The sequence below is a fragment of the Eleutherodactylus coqui genome, chromosome 9 (assembly GCF_035609145.1).
Source record: "Eleutherodactylus coqui strain aEleCoq1 chromosome 9, aEleCoq1.hap1, whole genome shotgun sequence".
NCBI lineage: Eukaryota > Metazoa > Chordata > Amphibia > Anura > Eleutherodactylidae > Eleutherodactylus > Eleutherodactylus coqui.
Genome location: NC_089845.1, coordinates 102,827,447 through 102,849,485, shown reverse-complemented (window position 1 = coordinate 102,849,485; position 22,039 = coordinate 102,827,447). Strand labels below are relative to the sequence as shown.

Genomic DNA, 22,039 nt, shown 5'->3' with positions numbered 1-22,039 from the left:
GCATTTATGGTATATCCTGTAAAGGGTGAGATGTAACAGCCACACTGATCAAAAACTGCACAGGCATACAGTTTTATCCCAAACTAGCAGTTTTCAAGTTGATTTTTATTGAGTACACACTTTTGCAAATAAACAGTAGTTTTACTCACAAAACCATGTGGCCATTATCAACTGGAAAACCATGCTAACTTGTAGTAAAACCAAACATCAGCATGATTTTCATGTAACCTCACCCTTCGAAAATCTTGTTTAAGGAATGCAAGCGGTGGGGAAAAGTACAACTCCCAGCAGGTAGCGAACGCAAGCTCTCCTGTTGATTTCAATGGGAATGACACAGACACAGACACAGACACAGACACCCTGTCTGCTGCCACCAATGGTTCTCCCTGCAGTGCTCTGAAGCTTTTTAGCAGGGTGGGGATTTAAAATTGCCACCTACTGAAAAGGCTTCGTCTGATTAACTGAGCGCTCAGCCAATCACAGCCAGTGCTCTGCCATTCATTGAATTCAATGAATGGCAGAGCACTCTGGGTGTGTATACTCTTAATAGCCTACTCCATGGCTGTTGCCTTGGACTAGTGGCCTGAGCCAGGCATGCATGCTCACACAGTACTAGGTTGCAAGCAGCAAGATGATCGGTGCTGGGGGCTGCCCAGTGAGGGAGGATACTGGCTGGCTTATCAATGCCCCTAGTTGTCATCTCAGACAGTCGGCGCAACGTAAACTAGCTGAATTTCTTATATTGTCCTGCGATTGTAAAATGCCATGTGGCCCTTGTGTGGGAAATAGGAGGCCTGAGGACCCACTCTTAGCTCAGGGCCAACCTGGGGATTCACCTGCTCCTTTGTAGGCCAGTCCAAACCGGAGCATAATTACGCATAAAATATGTAATTTCTTTTCAAGCAGTTGAGAATCAAATGACAGCAATGTCTATCAGCAGCACATGGGAAAGACTCTACTGAAAATCTGTAGAGCAGCACTGGGGTAAAAAAAACAACTACACTTTGCCGTATTCTGCCATGTTGCCCAGTGCAGACCGACAACTTACAGAGGCAACAATGTTTGGTCTGCACATCCAAAATACAATTCTGAGTTTGCTTCTGTTAAGAAGTCCAGATAGAAAAAAATAAGGTGACACCGTTTATACAGAAGCTGAAGCAAGCAGAAGTAACGGGATACAAATCTTTAAGTATACACCCAACATCAGAGTATTGTGGTAATTTCTGGATATATATTTCTATAGGGGTGTTTTTTTTTTCTTTTACACACACTCCAACTGCCCTGGATACAGGTTCTATTTTTTTTCCCCCGTCCACAGATCCTATTAAACTCAGTAATAAATTTGCATGCAATATGCTCCTAGCCCTAATATCAAAGGGGTTATCTGACTTTTTATAATAGAAGGGAACCTGTCATCAATAAAAGTCATGATGCTTATAGTTTATGTGATGTGGAGTCTGAAGAGTCTCTTTTTGCAGCTAGTCCCCCATTCCTGTATAGGCGCCTGGCAAAGTCAGTGCTTGCACAGCCAGCTTAACTCTTTTCAGAAGCCTACATATGCGCATTCCCATTCATTTACTGTGTGCGTGCGCTGGCTTTGCTGGGATACAGCGCAGGAATGGGGGAACCAGCTGAATAGGAAAAGAGACTCCACAAACACCATAACTTCGTATATACTGCTTATATAGTGGATGACTGGTTCCCCTTAAAAATACCCGTTATTAGTATAATGAGGGGAAAAAAAACTCATTTCCCATACCTTTGATAATTGTACAGTAATCAAAACTATTCCTACAAGAGTATGTAAAATTACTGCTTAAGAGTCTATTGGGCATTCCAGACACAGGCAGGATGTCTGCCGTAGTCATGAGTTCAGAAACCAACGCCACCTCCACAACGCACTCACTGACATCTTGCGCATGCACAAACACAACTTCAAGGTCCTACTTTACATCATCCAGCTTGCTTTTCATTGTACTGCACAAGCGCACTAATCCTGTGTTTTCCAGGACCATACAATACGCTGGTGCAATTTGATGACATCACATACCAGTGGCGTATGCGTAGTCACAATATATTGCGGCAGAGGTTTTCAGATGCAGAACAGTTAAAAAAAAAGGGGGCAGAAATTCACAAATACGGGGCACATTTTTAAAAAAACTACTGACTTTCCTTACATTAGGCTATGTGACTGGTTTAGCAGTTTTGATGGAAAAACAGGATATGGGACTTTTTTATGTTTAAGGTTTTAAAATATTACACTGTTCTACAATTGCTATGCCCCCTCTTAAGCACACTGCAAATATCTGCTACATGGCTACGGGTGGATTTTGTTGCAGATTTTAATTGGATTTCACCCATTCAATTGAATTCAAACTGCAGGGGTGAAATCTGCAACAGATCTGCACCAAAATCCACAGCAAAATCAGTGATGTGTGAACATACTGAACAGTCCAGGTACACATAGTATTAAAGCATGTTTGTACCTGGCAGATTTGTCACATATTCCTGTGACTGAAAATCTGCTAATATATCACAAGAGGGATATCCTGGGAGCTAGCACATGGATTTATGCAAACAGTCAGAGGAGTGCAAAGTGGCAAATGTTACTGTTCTAGTAGGTGTGAAGAACCTGCTGACCAAATAAACACACAACCCCCATTCTCCCTTTTAAGAAAATTTTCTTACAGTTTGAACCGAGATTTTATTGGTACAGAAAGCGAGTTGTTGAAAGTATGCAGTACTGCTGAAAAGTTGTGACAATTTCCTATGCTTTCTGTTGCTCAGAGAAGGGATTTAAGTGCTACCTGGTGACGTTTTAAAGCTTCCGCATAAAAGAAGCAACTTGTGGCAACAAAACAAAAAAACAACAACAAAAAGAAGAACAAAACAAACAGCTGAGGATGACTCTTAATAAGTGTTAATTTGATTGAACAATTTATCCTTTATCACTTGTGACATCAAGCCATGGATTGCTTCAATTGTTGTCTTGCAGCTGAAAAAAAAAGAAAACTAGTGACCAATCGAAGCCATCAGCAGAATTAAATTGGTATTCCTCAGGATAGGTCATCAATAGTTGTTTGGCGTGGGTCCATCACTTGGTATTCCCTCCAAATCAGCTAATCTCCCAGCCTGCTGCCAGCGCAGCGTGGCCAAATGCCTGCATCGGTGGTCAGAGCAAAGCTTTCTAGGACACTTCCGGGTCTGACTGCAATAAGTGTAATGGAAGGCATCACTCCCACAGATTTCAATGCGAACACAGCCTATTACACGTCTGGCTCTGACCACTGATGCAGACATCCGGCTTCAGTGCTCTGCCAGCAGACTGGAGGATCAGCAGGGATCCAAAGCATCAGACTTCCGGCAATCAACCATGGATGACCTATCCTGAGGACAGATCATCAATAACTGCCTGGAATACCACCTTAAAATGGGGTTGTTCCACCAAAAGAAGTTATCCCCCATTTACAGGATAGCAGAAGTCTATATGATTGGTGGAGGTCTAACTGCTAAGACGCCCACCAAATCAAGAGAAAGGGGCCTTAAAGGTTCCTGAATGAATGGAGCGGACTTTACACATGCTCTCTACTGATCCTTTCAGCTCAACGGTACTGCCAGAGATAGAGTGCAGATGCTCAGCAATCTCCGGCAATACCATAGAAATGAATGGAGCAATAGTTTGCATGCGTGACCAGCAATCTATTCATGCAGGGACATCGCTAATGGAGCCCAAGTATAGAAAAACAGAGCAAACATCTTCCAAAAATTGCACCACAGCTGTTCATGGGATGTGGCTGGTTACAACTTAGCTACATTGACGTGCATGGGGCCAAGCTGCAATACCACACACAACCTGTGACAAAGCGTGGTGCTGTTTTTTGAAGACACGCAGATAACTAAGCAACCAGACCAATCTTCGATATTAAAATAGGTCTGAGAAGACCAGTTACACACAGACACACATTTTGATAGAATACCTGTCTCTTGTGGCTTTAGCTAGTTTGTCTTCTGACTTTCTATCATGGGTTTCTAATCCCAACATAAAGCTTCCACGGCCGAGTTGAGCTTCAGATTGTTCTAGTTTCTCAGACAAGTCAAATACCTGTCCCGTTGTGTAGTCAGCATTCTATGGGAGGAAAACAGAAAAGACAACCATATAAAGCATAAAATACCATAACCTCATATAAACCGTACCCATAATAGCTCTTAAAGCAAACCCAAATTCAAGAGAATTAATAATATATCTGACCCTTACAAAACTTCTTTGTAGCATTTTTCACCTGTTTTTCCCTCTGTATGCTCCGTTAATTTACAGTTCTCTCTCAGCTGGTGAGGGAGATTTCTGCCATGGTGTCGTACATACACTGCACATGGCAAAAAGTGCAGATTCTGCTCCCCAACACTCTGTAGCGCACAGAGACATAACTACGTCATGAAGGTTATTGTACAGCAGAACTGAGTTTCGTGGCTCCAACAGCACCCTGGTGCCTGTCACTCAGATCCCCAAAGAAGCAGATAACAAGCACAATGACCTGCGACTGCCTATCACTCAGTCACAGACTTCAGCAGCCATGGAAAAATCACCACTAGAGATGAGCGAGCATAATTGCTAAGGCTAACTACTCGAGCGAGTAGTGCCTTAGTCATGTATCTGCCCGCTCGTCTCTAAAGATTTGGCTGCCAGCGCGGTTGACAGGTGAGTTGCGGGTGTGAGCAGGGAGGGGGGGGGGGGGGGGGGGGGGAGAGATCTCCCCTCCATTCCTCCCCGCTCTCCCGATATGCCAACATACATTTGTTCAATGAAGCAGAAAGCGCAACTCATCGGAGAAGTCAACCCTTTGCCAGTCAGCGGTGGTCCAATACTGCTGTGCAAATTGAAGCCTTTTCTCCCAATGCAGCTTTGCTAGCATAGGTGCAGTGACATTCTATCTGCCTCGGAGCCCCATATGCAGTAGAGTTCCCTTAGTAGTCCCCTGGTTCATTTTCATGGTGAGCTGCTCCACTGTAGCGCATAGTCAGCCGTTAGACACCTTCGTAGCTGGCATTCACCTCTCACATCAATGGTACATGGTGCTTCACGGTTTCCACATTGGTTATTCCCAATGATGCCATTTGTCCACTCACAATACACTTCACCACAGCCGCAAGCGAACAAGTCACAAACTGTGCTGTTTGAGATATACTGCCATCCTTGGCCTGAAAGCCAATAATCATCTCTTTTTCACCTCTGTTAAATGGTCCCTTGATATGTGAGCAGACAGCGTATCGCACACCCTATATACCCACCAAGCCAGCCCACCACACGTCACTTCATTCATAGGTTACGCACTTCTGATGCCGAAAGTAGGAGGTGGTCATAATAAGGTGACAACTGTGTACTAGGCAAGTTAGAAAGCATTAAAAAAAAAAAAACCATGCACCGTCTAACGAACGTCAGTTTAACGGAAAGATCTAATCCTGCCACTCTTCCTGCAGTGACCATAAAAGCTTCAGCAAACACTGCATTAATGCTACTGCCCCTCCTGCAGGTCTCAGCACTCCATTGACTTTTTGGAAATCTCCAATTTTGTTTGAGAATACAAAAGTACTGCAGTGTGGGAGACTAAGTGCTACATACAAGGCAAGACAAAGGGATCACCTGTGTTTACCAGTCCTTAAGAGTTAGTGGCCCATAGACACAAATCTCTACATGGAATGTACTAATCCGTATGTCTCAAACTACACCCAACTAGTCCTCAGATTTGTGGGGGAAGAGTCATTGTGCAGGTAGAAACTCTGAAGGGCTGAGGATTCGGAGATCAATGGGGGAGTCAGTCAGGGGGGGGAAGCAGAGAAGAACACCTGTAGGTAATATACCCCCTGCCCCAGGACGGAAACTTGTTCAGAAACCAGAGGGCTACTATAAGAAACCATTTATAGAATTTATAAATGCCAATGATGTTTTTTTTATTCTTTTATATATACACATAGAAGTGGTCTCTGGAACACAAGTGCCAAGACCATCAGCTACTTCCTAAAAGCCTCTAAATAGAGACTTGATTCATATTAAATTATCAACTTGTCTGTGTTGACTGGAAGCCTCCCGGAGAAGAAGCTAACAAGACCAGGGCTGCTTCTAAAGAGGGTATAGAGTAAAAGGCGACAGGTTTTCTTACACACGTTCACCACTTACTTGATAAACTACATAAAAGTTGAGCAACTTTGTAAATATACTGCATGGTCATTGTCTGATACAGACATTGTTGTAATATTCCAGCATTCCTGGCCAATGCCGGCACAGAGCTTGTTCTTGTACTTTGCATTCTGCTGAGTTGTATAGTGCTCAGGTGTAAGAAAAACTGCAAACTTACACGTTAGAAGCACATGCTTGGATAGAATGCCATAGTGCAACAACCACCAATTAGCTATCTCCTATTGCAGTCATGGGTCAGCCATTTAAACATTTTTACTGGCCGGACACGAGTTCAAATAAAACCTGTCCTCTGCCCCCCTGGGCACCAGTAACAGTCTACTGCAGCCCTATCCTCTGCCGCAAGTCAGCGGACCTTCCGAACCCCCTGGAATTAGTGCTCACATCCTGGGCATAATGATGCCAGGAGTTAGGAAAGGTGATGCTGTGGCCCGACTGGCAGCAGAAGTCACCCTACGTCCGGTGGCAGCACATGCGGCAGCAGAACACTGTCAGCGGTGCCCAGGGAAAGAGGCCGAAGAAAGTTTTTAATTTTAACTCGCGCAAAGCTGGTAAAAAAGGTTTCAATTTGAAACCACACAAACCCTTTAAACACAGCTGATAACCCCCCTGATCATCAAGGTGGCTAATGGAAAACTAAAAGAAACGACCATTCTTTATTCTCTATTAATATCTTCCTAGTCAGAATATAACAATAGCGCTGCCTTCCTTTCATGATAATATTTAAAGAGAATTTCCACTTGTAAAAACTGGAGAAACAATGAAAACTAATAGCCTGCATGACTAATAGGTGATCACCATCTCTATGCTTAGGTTTCAATGTAATGTGGTGGTTATAGGTATACCCACCAACATTCATGTCTCTTGCTTCCCACAGTAAGTGATGTAGGTAGAGACATTACTACCCAACTGCGTCATAGTACACACTTATTCACTGATACAGCAATAAGCAATGAAAGCAGAAAAATTCCTGACAGAGAAGCTAGTAAGGAAAAATATGGCTGAGGGGGATCAGAAACTGAAAGACCCAAGATTTGAGAAATGTAAATTTTTCAAAGTTAGAAACAATGGATTGTGTAGCAACATGTAACTATTAAATGAACAGAATTAGGCCCCCTGTCTACGGGCGTGATATTGCCGGCGAATCACGCTGTCTGAAGCTTTCCATAGCGTTGTCCACTGAGAATCACTGCAATCCTCCGCTCGCGGTCGGCAATTGCTGCGATTCTCAGGGGTCAGCCTGTCAGAGGAGATCCGTTTGCGGCTCCTGCTCCCGGGCGGCGTCTCCCGCAGCGGGATACCACAACACCCGTGGACAGGCAGCCTTATGGGGTGTCTGGATCCAGGATTATACTTTAAAACTGCAAGTGGTTCCCACGGGTGGGTCCGACCTCTACAAGTTGCCAGTGAATAAAGGCTTTAAGTCAGGTTTCCAGAGAAATATCACCATACAGGCCTAGTTGTAAATACTGCAAAGTTTCTGCAGCGGATTTTTATGTGGAAATTCTGCAGCATTTGTAGTACAAGCCACGTGGATGGAATTTGACTGCGGATTTTAACCTTTGAAATACAAGAAGGTTGAAACCTGTGGCAAATCCACAACAAAATCCGCACTATTTAGGCCCTGATCTGGCCAGTGCGGATCTGCCGTGCGTTTCCTGCAGTGAGTAGGATGTGTGAAGGTGCCCTTCAGTTGATCTTTCTTTGTGATTTATGTCTTTGTGGCTCACATGATGAAATGTGGTGTTGGAGCACGTAGAGATAATACTCTGTGGCAATAACAAAATCATACAGACTCAGTGAAATTAGACCAAAAAAAAAATATTATTTCAAAAAGGCACTTACTGTTAGGAGACTGGAAGAGCTTAGTGTATTCACCCAGTACTTATTCCACAAGAGTTCAAGCAGTTTGCGGTCAAGAGAAGACTTGAAATATGTCACCTCCAAAGCATAATACCTAAATCAAAGCAAAATAATGATTATTCTTTGAAGACAAAATGCTAAAAATCAATGAAGAAAAATGCTTCACAGTTACACAACCTCAGGTAGCCAAAATATCCTTGAATGCCAAAAAGGGAGGGGCTTGATGAAAAAGCGGACAGAACTGCATGGACTGGCATGTGGCTGGAGCGGACATTATGGGAAGAAAGTTAGTCCTTTAGAAGTAGGATTTCTGTTGTGCCATTCAGTTGCAACAAATCTGCTGTATGATCTGTAAACGGTTGAAACCTTAATATGACAGAATGCTTACTGTTTACAATGCACACCAAAATCTTCTATTTTATTCAGGGGAATAGTCTGGTATTCTGATGGACCCTCATCAGGAGGCTTGTACCCCTAGGGAGCAAAAATAAAGCAATGCTTATACTGTCACATATCCATCTTTACAGGAGATATTCAAAATGGAAAACTGGGAAGAAATGGTCAAAAACATCAATGCTTTGTGATTTGCATGTTTATCAAGCTTTAGAAAAAACAAAAAAAACAAACACTGAACAAAAACAGCTTCTTCCAAATGACTCATGGAAACGACTTCAAAATATTGGGGGTCTTTGAAACATCCACCCTTTGCCTTGCCTGCCCTCAGCATACGGGGGATCAACTTTTAACATTTTTTGGTCAGAATGCGTTTCCACTATTTGTGGAAAATCCCCCAGAGAGGTTTCCGACTAGTGATTTGTTTAAACATAGGGAGTTTCTAAACATGCGGAGCGCACAGTATATATTACCTTATAAGCATCTATAACAGCAGGCAAACTGTGCTGCATGTATAGCAATTACTTGTGAACATATTACCTTTGGATAAGTTCTGAAAGCTCCTAGATTGACTTTGCCTGCAGATATTGTCCTGGTTGGATCAATCTAAGAAAGAATATTGGTTATGAGATTATCACAAAAGCGTCATTTGTAGACCTACTTTAAGTTATGGAAAAGTACCACTGATGTGAAGTATGAGTAAACTTCAAAAGTGCTTTGATTATCAGGTATAATACTCACCACAACAGCAACAAATGGTTCCTGGAATTGCTGATTTAGCATTTGAGTGCTGACATCTATTCCTGAGAGCCAGCACCCATAGCCAGGGTGACTGTGGTACCATCCAATTGCATTTTCAAGTCTTCCAACCTAAGAAAGAGAAGGCAATTCGCAAAGTGTCTGCTGCCCTCTAATGGCATAATCAGTCAAAAATAATAGCTTATTCTCCATTTAACAGGTTCTCTCACCAAGGATGGTGCTAAAAGGGGATATCTGGGACTTTATCGTTGATGACCAATCCCCAGGATAGGTCATAAAGAGTTGATTAGTGGAGGTCTGCTGCTCAGAATCTCCAGCGATCAGTTATTTGCAGGGCCTGTTGTCAGTGCAGACACAGCCAGAAGCAGAGAAGCTCTTTCCAAATTGCAGTAGCCCAGGTTTATATTGCAGGTAGAGCTCCCAATGAATACAAAGGGAGTTGTGCCTGCAATACCAACTCAGTCCACTGCAGTACGGACAGAGCTACTTGCTTCTGCCATGGTCTGCACTGAAAGCGAGACCGACGTTAGCTGATCAGTGGGGATTTAAAGTGGCAAATCCCAAAAAACAAGTACAGATTACCAGTTCTTTATTTTTGATCTAAAGCAGTTCATCCACCACAGATAGTAAGATCAGATAACTTGATTTTGTGAAACGACCCCTTTGGTTTAATCTACACCCACATCTTTTCACTGTAGATAGTTGGAGTGGATGCAGAAAAGCTAAGGTTTTCCTTCCATGTCACGAGCACTCAGCATTATACATACAGTGACTTACCTGCTTTGCATTTTCTATATACGCAGCCATGTATTCGTACGCAGCAGCTTGTGCGTTCACTCGGGTTTCAGTTCCTTCCACTGGTAAGGCAAAACTATCCATGATAATCATAGTTTCTCCATCCACCTTCCCCAACATCAGACCCATCACCTCCAGGTTTCCTCCAGATCTGGCATGCATCACCATCTTTAGCAGTGCCAGCGCAGATACTTTGCAGTATTTGAAGTAATGATGACTGAAAAATAAAATGGAGAAGATGAATGAAACACTAAAAACAAGAATAGATACGAGTACACCCCAAGCACTGAAATAATTCATTGCATTAAGTTTCATAGAATTTCCTTCAACTTCTGTTATGGAATTAAATATTTTCATTAGCAAAAGCTTACCCCCTCCGTTAACTGTGTGCATGCCATGGTCAATATTGAACACAGAATGTAAAGGGTTAACAGCTGGGTTCAATGTTGTCTCTGATCCCTGTCCTTATGAGAGACTGGGACTTTCTGTTACAGCTGGTTAATGCTGCAGATGGCACAGACTCCGCACCATCTATATGGTATTTTGTGCCGTTTCTCACTCTTGATGTACATCATGGGGTGGGAAGGGGTTAAAGTGTCCTAACCTGTTGGTTCTGCTTCATATCCACAGATTCTGCAAAAATGTAGATCTGTTGCGGATTTTAGACTCCCTCACTGAGCTCAACAGCCAAAATCTACAACAAATCGGCAACATAAATTAATGCGCTGCAGCTCTAAACTCTGCATCAGATGTCCATTTACATGCAGAGATTTTCTGCAATGTGTGGATGAGAATTGTTAAAATCCCATCAACTTGGCGTCACGGTAATAAGCAGCATATAAACCCTCAACGCAAGATACACCCAGCATCTGCTCCAGGAATATACTGCTAGGCCGGATTCATGGGCAGATTTGTATGCAAACAATATTTGCACATGATACTCAGTAAATAGAAGCCACTGATTTCAATGGGTTCGTATACACGCGTGTATTTGGCGTGCACAAGCCGGTCACGCAAAGAAAAAAAAAAAAAGATACGCAGCAAGCGCCATTGCATATTTTGAACTCAAACTATTGGCCATCCCAATGGGTGAGAGCACTGGCGCAAACGCAAGAAGTACAGTCAAATACACCCAGTGCACAAATACGCTTCTGGGAATCCAGCCTTATATACACTTAGAGAGTCTGGCACCGACTTTTAGCCCCATGAACTATGCCAATGGGCTGATAGTAGGTGACCCGCTGAGTCCGGGGGTGGAAGTGTTATACTTACCTCCCCAGTTGTCAGCGCTGAAAGCCGTCGCTCGATGCATTGAGTGACGCCATTAAGTAGTCCGCTCATAATATTAGAACGGGCGGACTACTTCGTGCGTCACTCAATGCATTAAGCAACGGCTTTCAGTGCCAACAGCGGGGGACATAAGTATAACCCTTCCACCCCTGGACTCAGCGGGTCACCCACCATCAGCCCATAACCTTAGCTCATAGGAGTAAACGTAGGTGCCAGATTCCCTTTAAAGCGCAAGACTTGCTGCATGCGTGTGACCGAGGCTGTGTGTGCAGGGCGGTCCGCACGCCCCGTTCGGCAACAGGTCTATACACCCCAAAGGGAGTTAGTATTATTATTTTAAAGTTATTTTTAAGTTTCCAGCCCTTTCAGTAAACTTCTGATCCATCATGGTGACATGCAGAGGTTTTGATCAATGGAGGTCCCCTACAAGCCCTGAGATAAAGCTTAGGGGGTAGGGGGGGGCCTTCTGTTGCCCATAGCAACCAGTCAGGCCTCCGCCTGGAATCTCCTAATGCTTTATAAGGCCAGGAAAATGTGGTTGCTAGGGGCAACACCATGGGGGGAAAGCGAAAGTCGCGTCTGAATGTAGAGGGAGGCCACATAGCGCCCTGCACCACCACCACTCCGTGTATCCCGCAGCCGCACTCACTCCTTCGTCCACGGCTTGGCCGCCAGGATCTCCTGCTGTTGCTTCTTGTCGTACTTGTAGATCTCATCGATGCTCTGCACCTCCTGCATGTTATTGGAGAGCTCCCAGGTCTTCTGGGCTACACTGCTGCCGGCCGCCATCTTCCCGGAGCCGAGACACAACAGCCGGCAGTGCGCACGTCAGCTCCGGACACTCGTTAGATAGGGGGAGTCTAATAGAGCTCAGGTGCTATAGTTCTCTCTGGAAGGTTTTCTATAAGGAAACTGTACTGTGTGACAAAAATAACGAAAACATTGTAGAGTTGGACATCATTGTACATTTTGTGACAGATTTATAACACTGTTTACCAGGGTTACCACCCCTCTGTTTTATAATGGTATAATCCAGCGAGCCCGAGAATAGGAGCTGTAGTATTAGTTCTGATAAAAGAGCGCCACCTAGTGATAATCTAGTTAATTACACGCATTGAAGATTCAGGACGCCTTGAGTTGTCAACAGAAAATAGAAGAAATTATTCAGCACCAACTCCAAAATAAAAATGTAACATAGAAAAACCTCATGTGATTAACCTGTTCCTGGGATTACGAGTGGTACTATGCAGAGAATACTGTAATAACTGAACGAACAGATTAAGCTCCCCGACACCGTTTGACTTGTATTGTCACCCTTATCAAATTTATTTCCGAAGTTAATCAGAAATTTTGCTAATAGCCCATTTACACGTAGTGATTATCACTCAAAATTCGTTCAAACAAACGAATGAGCAATAATCGTTCAGTGTAAATGTAAAAAAATAAATCGCTCACTATTCCTCCGTCTTTTGCAATTTGTGCCTTGTAACAAGATTTCTACAAGTAAAGTTTTGTCAGGACCTGACCGTTCCCAGGGACCTGAGGTACGTTACACAGTCTGAGGCTCCCTTATTTATTTACCACCGAGGGTCATTCCGGTGGGTAACGGAACGCTGGCGTCACCCGTGACAACCTTATATCCTGTTTTCATGCTTATTGGGCATACCTCTCCTAGGGGTGTGCAGAAGCGGTCCAGCGGTGCTCTGGCTGAGGCTACATGTGTCCCTCCGGGAGGGAGCCTGGTAAGTGCCGCCATGACAAGTGTGCACTCTCAACGTATGCCCTGTGTCCGGTGTTACCCTATGGGACGCTGCACTCGCTGAAACTCAGCCGACATGAAATGGGTCCTCTAGGCAGCACCTGCCCTGGTTGGATCGGAAGCACTACTCCGACCCCTGTGTAGTGGACAGGATTTTTAACTGCAGACGGAGCTCACATTGAAGTCAATGGGTCTACCGCCTGCAATTTCAAGCACAGCTCCTATTGATTTCAATGAGACCTGTGCTTGCAATTACAAGTGCCGGCCACTAAATCAGGGTCAGAGCAGCTTCCATTCCGACCACAATGTATCTTGGCAGGGGCTGCCTGGAAACCCCTTTAGCCTAGGTCCACAAGAAGCAGATTTGCAGTGGAATTTCCGTGCGGACCCTCCGCATGGAATTATAGCGGCATTTACAGTAGCAGCAAAGTGGATGAGATTTTGAAAATCTCATCCACATTCTGCGGAAAAAATCCACACAAAATCGACATGCAGTGCGGAATGTAATTCCATCATGTACGCCCGTGTGAGCCCTAAGGCTGTATCTACGCAGGCGATTTTCATGCGCGAGTTCTGTCCGATCGTGACATTGATTGGGTTAATACATGAGCCATTTTTCTCTTTGATTGATATTCTGTGATTTAAGAATCACAGCATGTCGTATTTTTGGGCAATTCTTGTTTAAGAATTGCGTATTATTTTCTATGGGTGCGTGAAAAAAGCACATCACACTCGCATGCCGTGCGATTTGCATGCAAGTGCGATGTGACGCTTCTTATTGAAGTCGATGGGAAACACTTGCAATCGTTCGACATGAGGACCTAAATTTCACAGAAGTGATGCGAGGCGTTTTTGAAACTCAGCCCGATATTGCTCTTGCCAACGTGTTTTTGTCCAAAATGCTTTGCATCACTTCTGTGGAATCGCGATCCTCAGGCGTGTGTTTCTTGCGCATCAGAGAATAGCAAGTGTTTGCCATTGATTCTCACCGCATCGCACTCGCATACACATTGACCGGCATGAGAGTGCTATGCGATGTCTTTTAAGGTCTCATCGAAAGCAATAGGTGAGACCAGGGGCGTAACTATAGGGGATGCGGTTGCACCCGGGCCCAGGAGCCTTAGGGGGCCCATAAGGCCTCTCTTCTCCATATAGGGAGCCCAGTACTATGAATAAAGCATTATAGTTGGGGGCCCTGTTACAGGTTTTGCATTGGGGCCCAGAAGCTTCAAGTTATGTCATGGTTTAGGTATGGGTACGGGTACAGATACAGACACAGGGGGGCCAGCTCACGTTTTGCATCAGGGCCCCTGAGCCTTTAGTTACGCCCCTGGGTGAGACGTTCAATGGAAACGCTCAAAGGTAGAACACATAGCTATTTGTATTCTCGCAGGAGGGGAAAAAACATTCATGTCAATAAATTCATTCAGATGAATGGAGTCCATATTCGTGCCTGTTTTGGGCGTCTTGCAACGCATAAAACTCACGCAAGATTCTCACCGGTGTGAATAAACCCTCACTCTCTGGAAAAGTCGTCAGATTTTCACTGCCCGATATCCATGCAGACATAGCCCATATTTGGTCATTTATTTGGTAAATGAATGGATTCCATCTCTAAAGAGAAGTAATATCTGAACACGGTACACACAGGAGGCGATGATAAGGAACAGATCGCCAGGACAGAATTCCAAGAAGCGTTTGTGGAAGTTCTATTAACTGGTGCTGGAATTAAGACTCCTCCTCTCCAGTAGGGGCGCTAGAACACACCTTTTAGCAAAACCCTCAGCTGAGCGGCGGGGGCGGAGCCTGTCACCACAGAGACGCACAGCTAACGGCTGGACATACACATAAGCAGCGCGGAGGGCGGCAGCGGCAGGACTGCTGGTGAGGATGCTGGCGCCGTGCCGGTGTGTTAGCCGCCACCGGAGCGGTGTTATTACGGGGCACCGCCTGTAGTCGGCGGTGTGTGCGGGGCTGCCTCCTGCTATAATGGTAGACGTGTCGGCCGTCCATGGAGACGAGCCCCTAGCAGTGTGGAGCCCCCATAGGCCTGCACTGTAGGACCTGTGGAGATGGCCAGCTCCGTCCTGTGCTCTGTGGACGGTGACGTCACGTATTGTGGACACGTTACTACATACGTCTGAGTGACCCATCATATATGGGAGGGGGAGGGGGAGGGGTCTGTAAAGAGGCTCAAATACTATGAAAAGCTGTTTTTAGTACATTTTGTGTTTTATTTGCTCATCAGCTTTCACGATTTCTGCTTGCTGTCAGTGAATGGATAACTGAAAGTTGTTTGTTTATATTCAAAGAATGCTGTTGGCTGTGTTATGATCATATTTTAAGGGTATTCTGGTGACATTAAGTTATATGTAGATTAGGTGACAACTAGCCAACCTTGGGGACCCCCACTGATCACCAGAATGGGGGTCCTGTGTCCCCTGAGACCGCACCTGCTTGTCCTCTGCTGCATTGGTCCGAGTTCAAGCTCTCAGCAGGCTTTGGCACTGTTATTGAAAAGAATGGAGCCGATTTTGCCAGTCTCTCTCTTGGAACATGAGACCCCCTTTTTGGCAATCAGTGGGGGTACAAGTGGTCAGACCCCCACCGATCAGCTAGCTTTCACCTGTCCTACAGATAGGGATAACTTAGAGGGGTTTTCCCAGTTATTTATTTTGTATAGTTCCCCCTCCCCATCCAAACACACACTTGCAGAACTATATAGAAGGCACTCCCTGTAGCATCAGACAGCGGGCGGCCTGGTGACATCCTGTACACCGCTCACATAGTTTGCATTGTGGAATCCGGGGTGGGCATCTGCCTTCAGTTTCTGCAGGAAATACCTCCCATAGCATGCTAAGGAAAAGTCATTCTTCCCGCACACAAGCAGAACCCGATAGCGGTTTCCACTCGCGGAGGAAAAATTGCAGCGAATTTCGCGGGGATGGCTTCCATTGAAGTCAATGGAAGCCATCCGCAATTGAGAGTGATAAAAGCAGGAGTTTAAAAAAAAATCTGTACTGCGTATGTCCGGGGGCGGACCGTGTGGACCATCCACAGAAGAGAAAGAAAGGCGGGTACATGCGGACGCCGCGTGTGTAAACCGATTCTGCCATGTGCGGGCGGCCCAAAGAGATGTTTTTAGATGAAAGGCAATGTGTTTCCGTTCACTGACTGCAAGCATTACTGTTAAAAGAAATAGCCGGCAGCATGCATGGATGTGAATAGCACAAAGACTTTTATTGCCTCATCACATAGACAGCGATGTTTCGTCCGTAGTGCAAGCATTACTGTGAGATATTAAGACGCAAAGTATATTAGAACACGCAGTAAGTCTTCCTAGTGATCAACAAGTGTATCCCGGCTGCATCTAAGCATCTGTATGGCCGGTTTCACATCTGCATCTAAACCTCTGGCCGGAGGCACTGTCACAGACCCGGCTCAACATAACCGACGCAACGCTTTTTCTTCTGTCCAAGAGCTGGGTGGACCCCATTAAAGTCAATGAGGTCCATCCAGAGACAGAGCCGTTCAGCGGGGGCCATTCCCCTTGCCTTCTCTCCAAAGTGCAGATGTGAAAGCACCCTAATACAAACCCCCAGCCTGAATGCCGGTCTAACTCTGATCATCATTGATCCCCGTATTCTGTGTGCATGTATGTACAGATGAGCCCCAGGCTGACCACAGGCCTCCTGACCCAAATTCTGAGTGCCGTAGATATCTATGATGCTCTTAGTTCAGGTCAGGACCCTCGTCAGGGCACAGAATATACTTGTCTGTCACCGGGCTTATGCTGTGATCTGTACATAGGTGTCAGACGCCTTTAGTAAGTGAGAATGTAGAAGCCAGCTGCACTGTCCGATGGAAAGTAACCCGTCCAGAATAGTCACTGCAGTCACTTCCCACCGTTCACTATTGCCCTGTATCGTCGTCTGGTGACATCACGTCGTCTGGTGACATCACGTCGTCTCGTCTGCTCTACACCGCACAGAGAGAAGGTCGTCGCACACTTCTGTTCTATACAGTAAAGCTGCCCAGAACGACACATCAGAAGTGTGTCCTAATACACAAGTAGTGACAACACATGGCTTTCCTCTTCTTTGTGTATTTGAGGATGGTTGTGCTTTGCATTCATTGTGTGAACTTGCTCCTTGACTAGATTAAGGCTGCTGCACATCGGCAGATTTGTATTGCGGAATCCGGAGTGGGTGTCCGCCTCCGGATTCCGCAGCAAATGCCGCCCACAGCATGCTATGTCAAAACGTGATTTCCTCTACACAAGCGGAAATCGGTTGCAATTTTCAGTTTGCGGAGGAGTAATCGCAGCATGCCGCGATTCTGTGCGGGCGGCTTCCATTTAGCTGCGGATCTGGCTTCTGCAGTTTTCCAGCACAATTGCGTTGGGTTTTCTGCTGCGTGAAGCCCACAGCGATTGCGCTACTTGTGAAGGCGTCCTAGGAGTAAATTCATATGCAGCAAATTTGTTGAAAACCAGCTCCGTTAATCTGGGTTTGCTTTGGCAGCAAGTATGTGGACTTCTGCAAGTCCGATTCAGATGAATTGGGCAGTTTCCAGGCATTTTTGTAGCCAATGTGCCACATGCGAATGTCTCCTAGGAATTCCCATTGGGTGACATCAAGCAGAGATCTTGAATTGATCCACAACCACAATACCCCTATAATTAGACAAATTGATGTATTCATTTATCATATGTTCCATACATGCACGACGCTGACCTCCCACAATACAGTGACAGGGCGCTGCACACTTTCTGCATACACCATGCTGTTATGGGAAGATGTCTGTGTGCATCGGTGACCAGCAGGAGTGGCACTTTTCATCTTAATTGCTGGTGTCGGAGTGAGTCATGGGCTGAGCTCATCTGCAGGCAAGCTTTGTATAACTGGGAGATCGAGTATGATCTCACTTCAAACAGAAAAAAGGATTTTGGACGGGATCTCTGCCGCAGATGTGAACAGAGCCCAACATGATGCTGCCTTGTGATTTAATGGTGCGCTAATTCCTTGCTGCATCACTCTGTCATCCCGGTCTGCAGCATCCCTGAGCTTCAGTTTTGTGAGCCGTGCAGTGATCTCCTGTTTTACCCCTCGGTATACCGTTTTGGAGTGCGTCTGTCCTATGGCAGGTACACTTAAGGCCTCATGGCCACAGGCCGGTTGGATTCCACATGCGGATTTCCTCAATGGGAGACCTGCGGAAACTATTTTTAATTGTTTGCAGGAGATCGCGGGTGCAATGTTTTTTCCGTGCGAATGCACTGTGGATCATCTGCGCAAAAGAAAAATGTAACCCCACCTCCCAGCCTTCTCCCCACCTATCTTATTGATCTTCACCCTAAAATCAGCAGTGCATCCGCTTTGTATGTGTGGATGCACTGCCGATCGTCCGCTCCCATAGACATCTATGGAGCCCATCCACACGGAATCCGCACTGAAATGGAGCATGCTGCGATTTGTTTTCGGCACCAGATGGACCGCAAATCAAATCCACATGCTTAAATTCAGTTGCGGACGCCAATGCTTCACTACGGGCACTTTGAATTGTAGATCTTTCGTGCAGGTGACCTGTGTGGATTCTGCATATCAAATCCGCCCATGGACATTGGGCCTTAGGAATACCCAAAGACTTGGCCATTTTCTTGTATACATTTCCAAACTGGTACTTTTTGGTAACATTGTTGCATGAAGTGATGTTTTGCCCTTACAGTTTGCCAGTGAGCAGCAGCCAGTGGGCTTTCCAGTATGGCCTTCTGCACACGGGCGGAAATTCTGCAGCGCGATTTCCCACAGAATTTCCACCCATTGCCGCTGCCATAGGGATGCATTGCAAAACACAATCCTACGCAGATGGCTGCGATTTGTCCCCGTGAAAACACACACCAAAAACAAATCGCGGCATGTTCTATTTCTGTGCGGGTCTCGCAGAGGCCCGCACAGAAGTGTCAGTAGTGACGGGCCGGCTCCGCTCTGTGCATGCGCTTGCTGGCCGACAGCCAGCGCATAGCAGGAGACGGAAGACATCGGGAGCGGGTGAGCCGCAGGTCTCTGCAGGGGCAGGGGTCCGCATCCCGCTGTGAGAATTCTCACAGCAGGCTCCAACCCGGCCTTCTGCAGGCGGCCATATGCAGTATTTTCTCCATGTGACTAGTATTGTGACCTCTAAAACCAGTTGTATGCAATGAAAACAATAATCTGATAGGAAAGGCCGAAATATGAAGGAATGTCAACTTTCTTCTTGCTTTTGGTCTTTCTAAAAGCAGTTGTGCCAGCATGTTACATTGGGATTTTGGGCATGGAATATGCAAGAGTGCCACGTCTCTAATGCCAGAGGGGAATCTTCACTTTAAAGGGGTATTCCTAAGATAGACTTTTATCACTTATCCACATGATAGCTGATGAAAGTCTGATCAGTAGGTGTCTCCCCACTGAGACCCCCCCCTCCTCCTCTATGATCCTGAGAACTGGGGTACTGTTCCCCTCCTCCCTTTCTCACTTAGGGGTCACTGGATGAGCATGAATGGAGCTCTATTCATTTTCAGTGGGTCTGCCGGAGATAGCTGAGCTATTGTGTTTGGTTATTGCCATCAACCCCATTGAAATGAAAGGAGTGCTGCCATTCGAACTCGTCTACCACTCCATTCAAGTTCCATGTCCCTGTGGGGGGTGTAGGAGAGAGGGATGCCGATTCTTGGGATTGGTGGGGGTTTCAGTGGTGAGACCCCCACTGATTAGACTTCTAGCAACTGTCCTTTGGATAGGTGATAAAAGTCAGTTTTGGGAATGCCCCTTTAAGTGTACGTCCACATGGGATGGAAATGCTGAGGATTTTCCTTGTGGATTTTTGTATGTAGAATGCCATAGCAGATGACACTACACACCGGCAGATGAAATCCGTAGCAGAGTCCACATATTACACATGCTGATTTTGCGGTAGATCTGCCTTTAGATTGTTCCGCCATGCGTGCTTTCACACATAGAGGAAATAGTGCGGAATTTACCTACCAAAATTCACATGAAATTCCGTAGAATTTTCTGCGCATCCGCAGCGGACTTCACCTCTTCAAAAACAGTGTCAAAATCCACATCAAATGGTGAGAATTTTGACACCTTTTTTTTGTGTGGATCCATAGTGTGAAATATGCAACATGTGAACACACCCTAAGGCCTCATGTCCACAGGGGAAAATCAGGCCCGCCGCGGATCTACCCCCGTGGACATGTGGCCTTAACGTGTGCAAACACAAAGTGCAATTACAATGTGTATTTACAGGATGACACATGGATATCTGCCACAGATGCTTCGTTTCATTCGGTGGCGCTAATTCATTACTTTACTGAGAAGCACAAAAAGGTTCATTCTTTTTGCAGTTTTTTTTTTTTTTTGCAACAGACAAAAATCTGCAAAGATTTTTTTCATACTGCATGTTACATGCATTGGAATCCGCAGCAAAATCCTGAACATATGAATGGATCCTAATTCTGTATTTTCACTTGCTGTGGTACTTGCAGGTATAACATGTCCATAGACAAGTAGTGTGCTTCTAAATCCCTGTACTCCCAGCTGTCCCCTTGCTACACACCACACTGACCACCCTTCATATGCCTGGGGGGCTCAGCAGCATTAGTCAGTGTATCCTGAACATTGCAGTTTCATTCATCCTATAATTCTTTTATTATATTCCCGTATTCCAAGATGCAATTTATTTTATTCTTTCTGCTACTTATGACTGTCTGCGACAAGACAAGAAGCTACGTGTAGTATTAAGGCCGCGTTTTTGCGCTTTGCGAGATGCACAAATCTCGCGCGAATATGAACCCGGAAAAGAATCGCATGTCCTATCTTGTGGCGTTCCTCGGAACGCATCGCCTATTGTTTTCAATGGGACAGTAACACATCGCATGGCATAGAATGCAAGGTTTCCCACTGAAACCAATGGTAAACACCTGAAGGTCCCTGATGAGGCTGAAATCCGTGCCGAAGGATTGCTATTAGAGATGAGCGAGCATACTTGCTAAGGGCAATTGCTCAAGCGAGTACCTGCCCGCTCGGAAAAAAAGATTCGGCTGCCGGGGGAGTGACGGGGGATAGCGGGGAGGAACGGAGGGGACATTTGCTGCAACTCACCTGTCACCCGCTCCAACAGCCGAACCTTTTCTCCCGAGCGGGCAGGTACTCACTAAGAGCAATGCTCGATCGAGTAAATGTCCTTAGCGAGTATGCTCGCTCATCTCTAATTGCTATCTTAACGGATGGGAGATATCTTTGCCCAAAAAACACCTCGTATCGTCGTTTAAACGCACGTTTGCGAGATGGTGCTGAGTTTCATGGCCTGATATCATGTTCCCCCGTGTTCAGCCTAAAACTCCTAGTGGGAGATTTATAAAACAGCTACTCTGATTGGTTGCTTTGGACAACAAAGATAGTTTTATAAACCTCCCCTATTGTGTGTATTTTGTTCAAAGGTTATTAGGGAGAAGTGACCGTATTATGGGAACAAGCCTTTCTCCTCGTGTATTCATGATTCCTAATTGTTTTCGCACTCGGCCTTCCCATTTTGTTGTTACCTTGTTGCCTTGGAGTCTCGGGGGCCGAGAGCCAGCTGCATGCATGGCTTCCTCCTCGTCCTAGCAACCTCAGCGGGATGATCAACATGCCAGGCTTATAAGTGTTTGTTCTGAGCATGGCACATAGTATTGTTAGACGGGTACTTGATAATTCTCACTGGACGGTTCCATTTGTTATCTTCGTTTTGGCTTATATACTATCCTACCAAAAGTATTTGGACACCTGAGCAAGAATCAAAAGTAGTGTTTATTTCCATATGTTAAAGGAGATGTCTCGAGGAAGCAGTTAATTTTTTTTTTTGCCCAGTCCCCCCCATTAAACATACATTACAAAGCCCCCCTGTAAATGACATTTCTAGCTGGTTCGTACTTACCGTTCCAGCGTTTCAGCAACTTATAAAAGTTT

The 22,039-nt window shown here is 45.4% G+C and overlaps 2 protein-coding genes across 5 annotated transcripts in view; one reads left to right on the top strand and one right to left on the bottom strand.

Moving 5' to 3' along the window:
- Positions 1 to 2,661: 2,661 nt before the first annotated feature.
- COPS5 (COP9 signalosome subunit 5) lies at positions 2,662 to 12,115 on the bottom strand. The gene is made up of 8 exons (XM_066578261.1): positions 11,940 to 12,115; positions 9,983 to 10,217; positions 9,188 to 9,316; positions 8,987 to 9,052; positions 8,442 to 8,527; positions 8,036 to 8,147; positions 3,978 to 4,126; positions 2,662 to 2,995 (listed from the first exon to the last, which is right to left on the bottom strand). Exons 1-8 carry the CDS (start codon positions 12,077 to 12,079, stop codon positions 2,911 to 2,913), a joined length of 1,002 nt encoding a protein of 333 aa, XP_066434358.1. The 5' UTR covers positions 12,080 to 12,115; the 3' UTR covers positions 2,662 to 2,910.
- Positions 12,116 to 14,861: 2,746 nt separating this feature from the next.
- Positions 14,862 to 22,039, top strand: part of CSPP1 (centrosome and spindle pole associated protein 1) — a 73,915-nt gene continuing 66,737 nt past the window's right edge. For all 4 annotated transcript variants that reach the window (XM_066578260.1, XM_066578259.1, XM_066578258.1 and 1 more), the window contains exon 1: positions 14,862 to 14,933. The gene's annotated coding sequence lies outside the window, so the exon portion shown is untranslated. The remainder of the gene's footprint in view (positions 14,934 to 22,039) is intronic.

What these genes read in the sequence shown, in the direction of transcription:
- COPS5 (XM_066578261.1), bottom strand. Translation starts at nt 12,079, where the DNA reads ATGGCGGCCGGCAGCAGTGTAGCCCAGAAGACCTGGGAGCTCTCCAAT. An exon ending in GCCAAGCCGTGGACGAAGGA is followed by an intron (nt 10,218 to 11,939) that starts GTGAGTGCGGCT and finishes TTTATTTTTCAG; the next exon opens with TCATCATTACTTCAAATACT. An exon ending in ATATAGAAAATGCAAAGCAG is followed by an intron (nt 9,317 to 9,982) that starts GTAAGTCACTGT and finishes TCTCTTTCTTAG; the next exon opens with GTTGGAAGACTTGAAAATGC.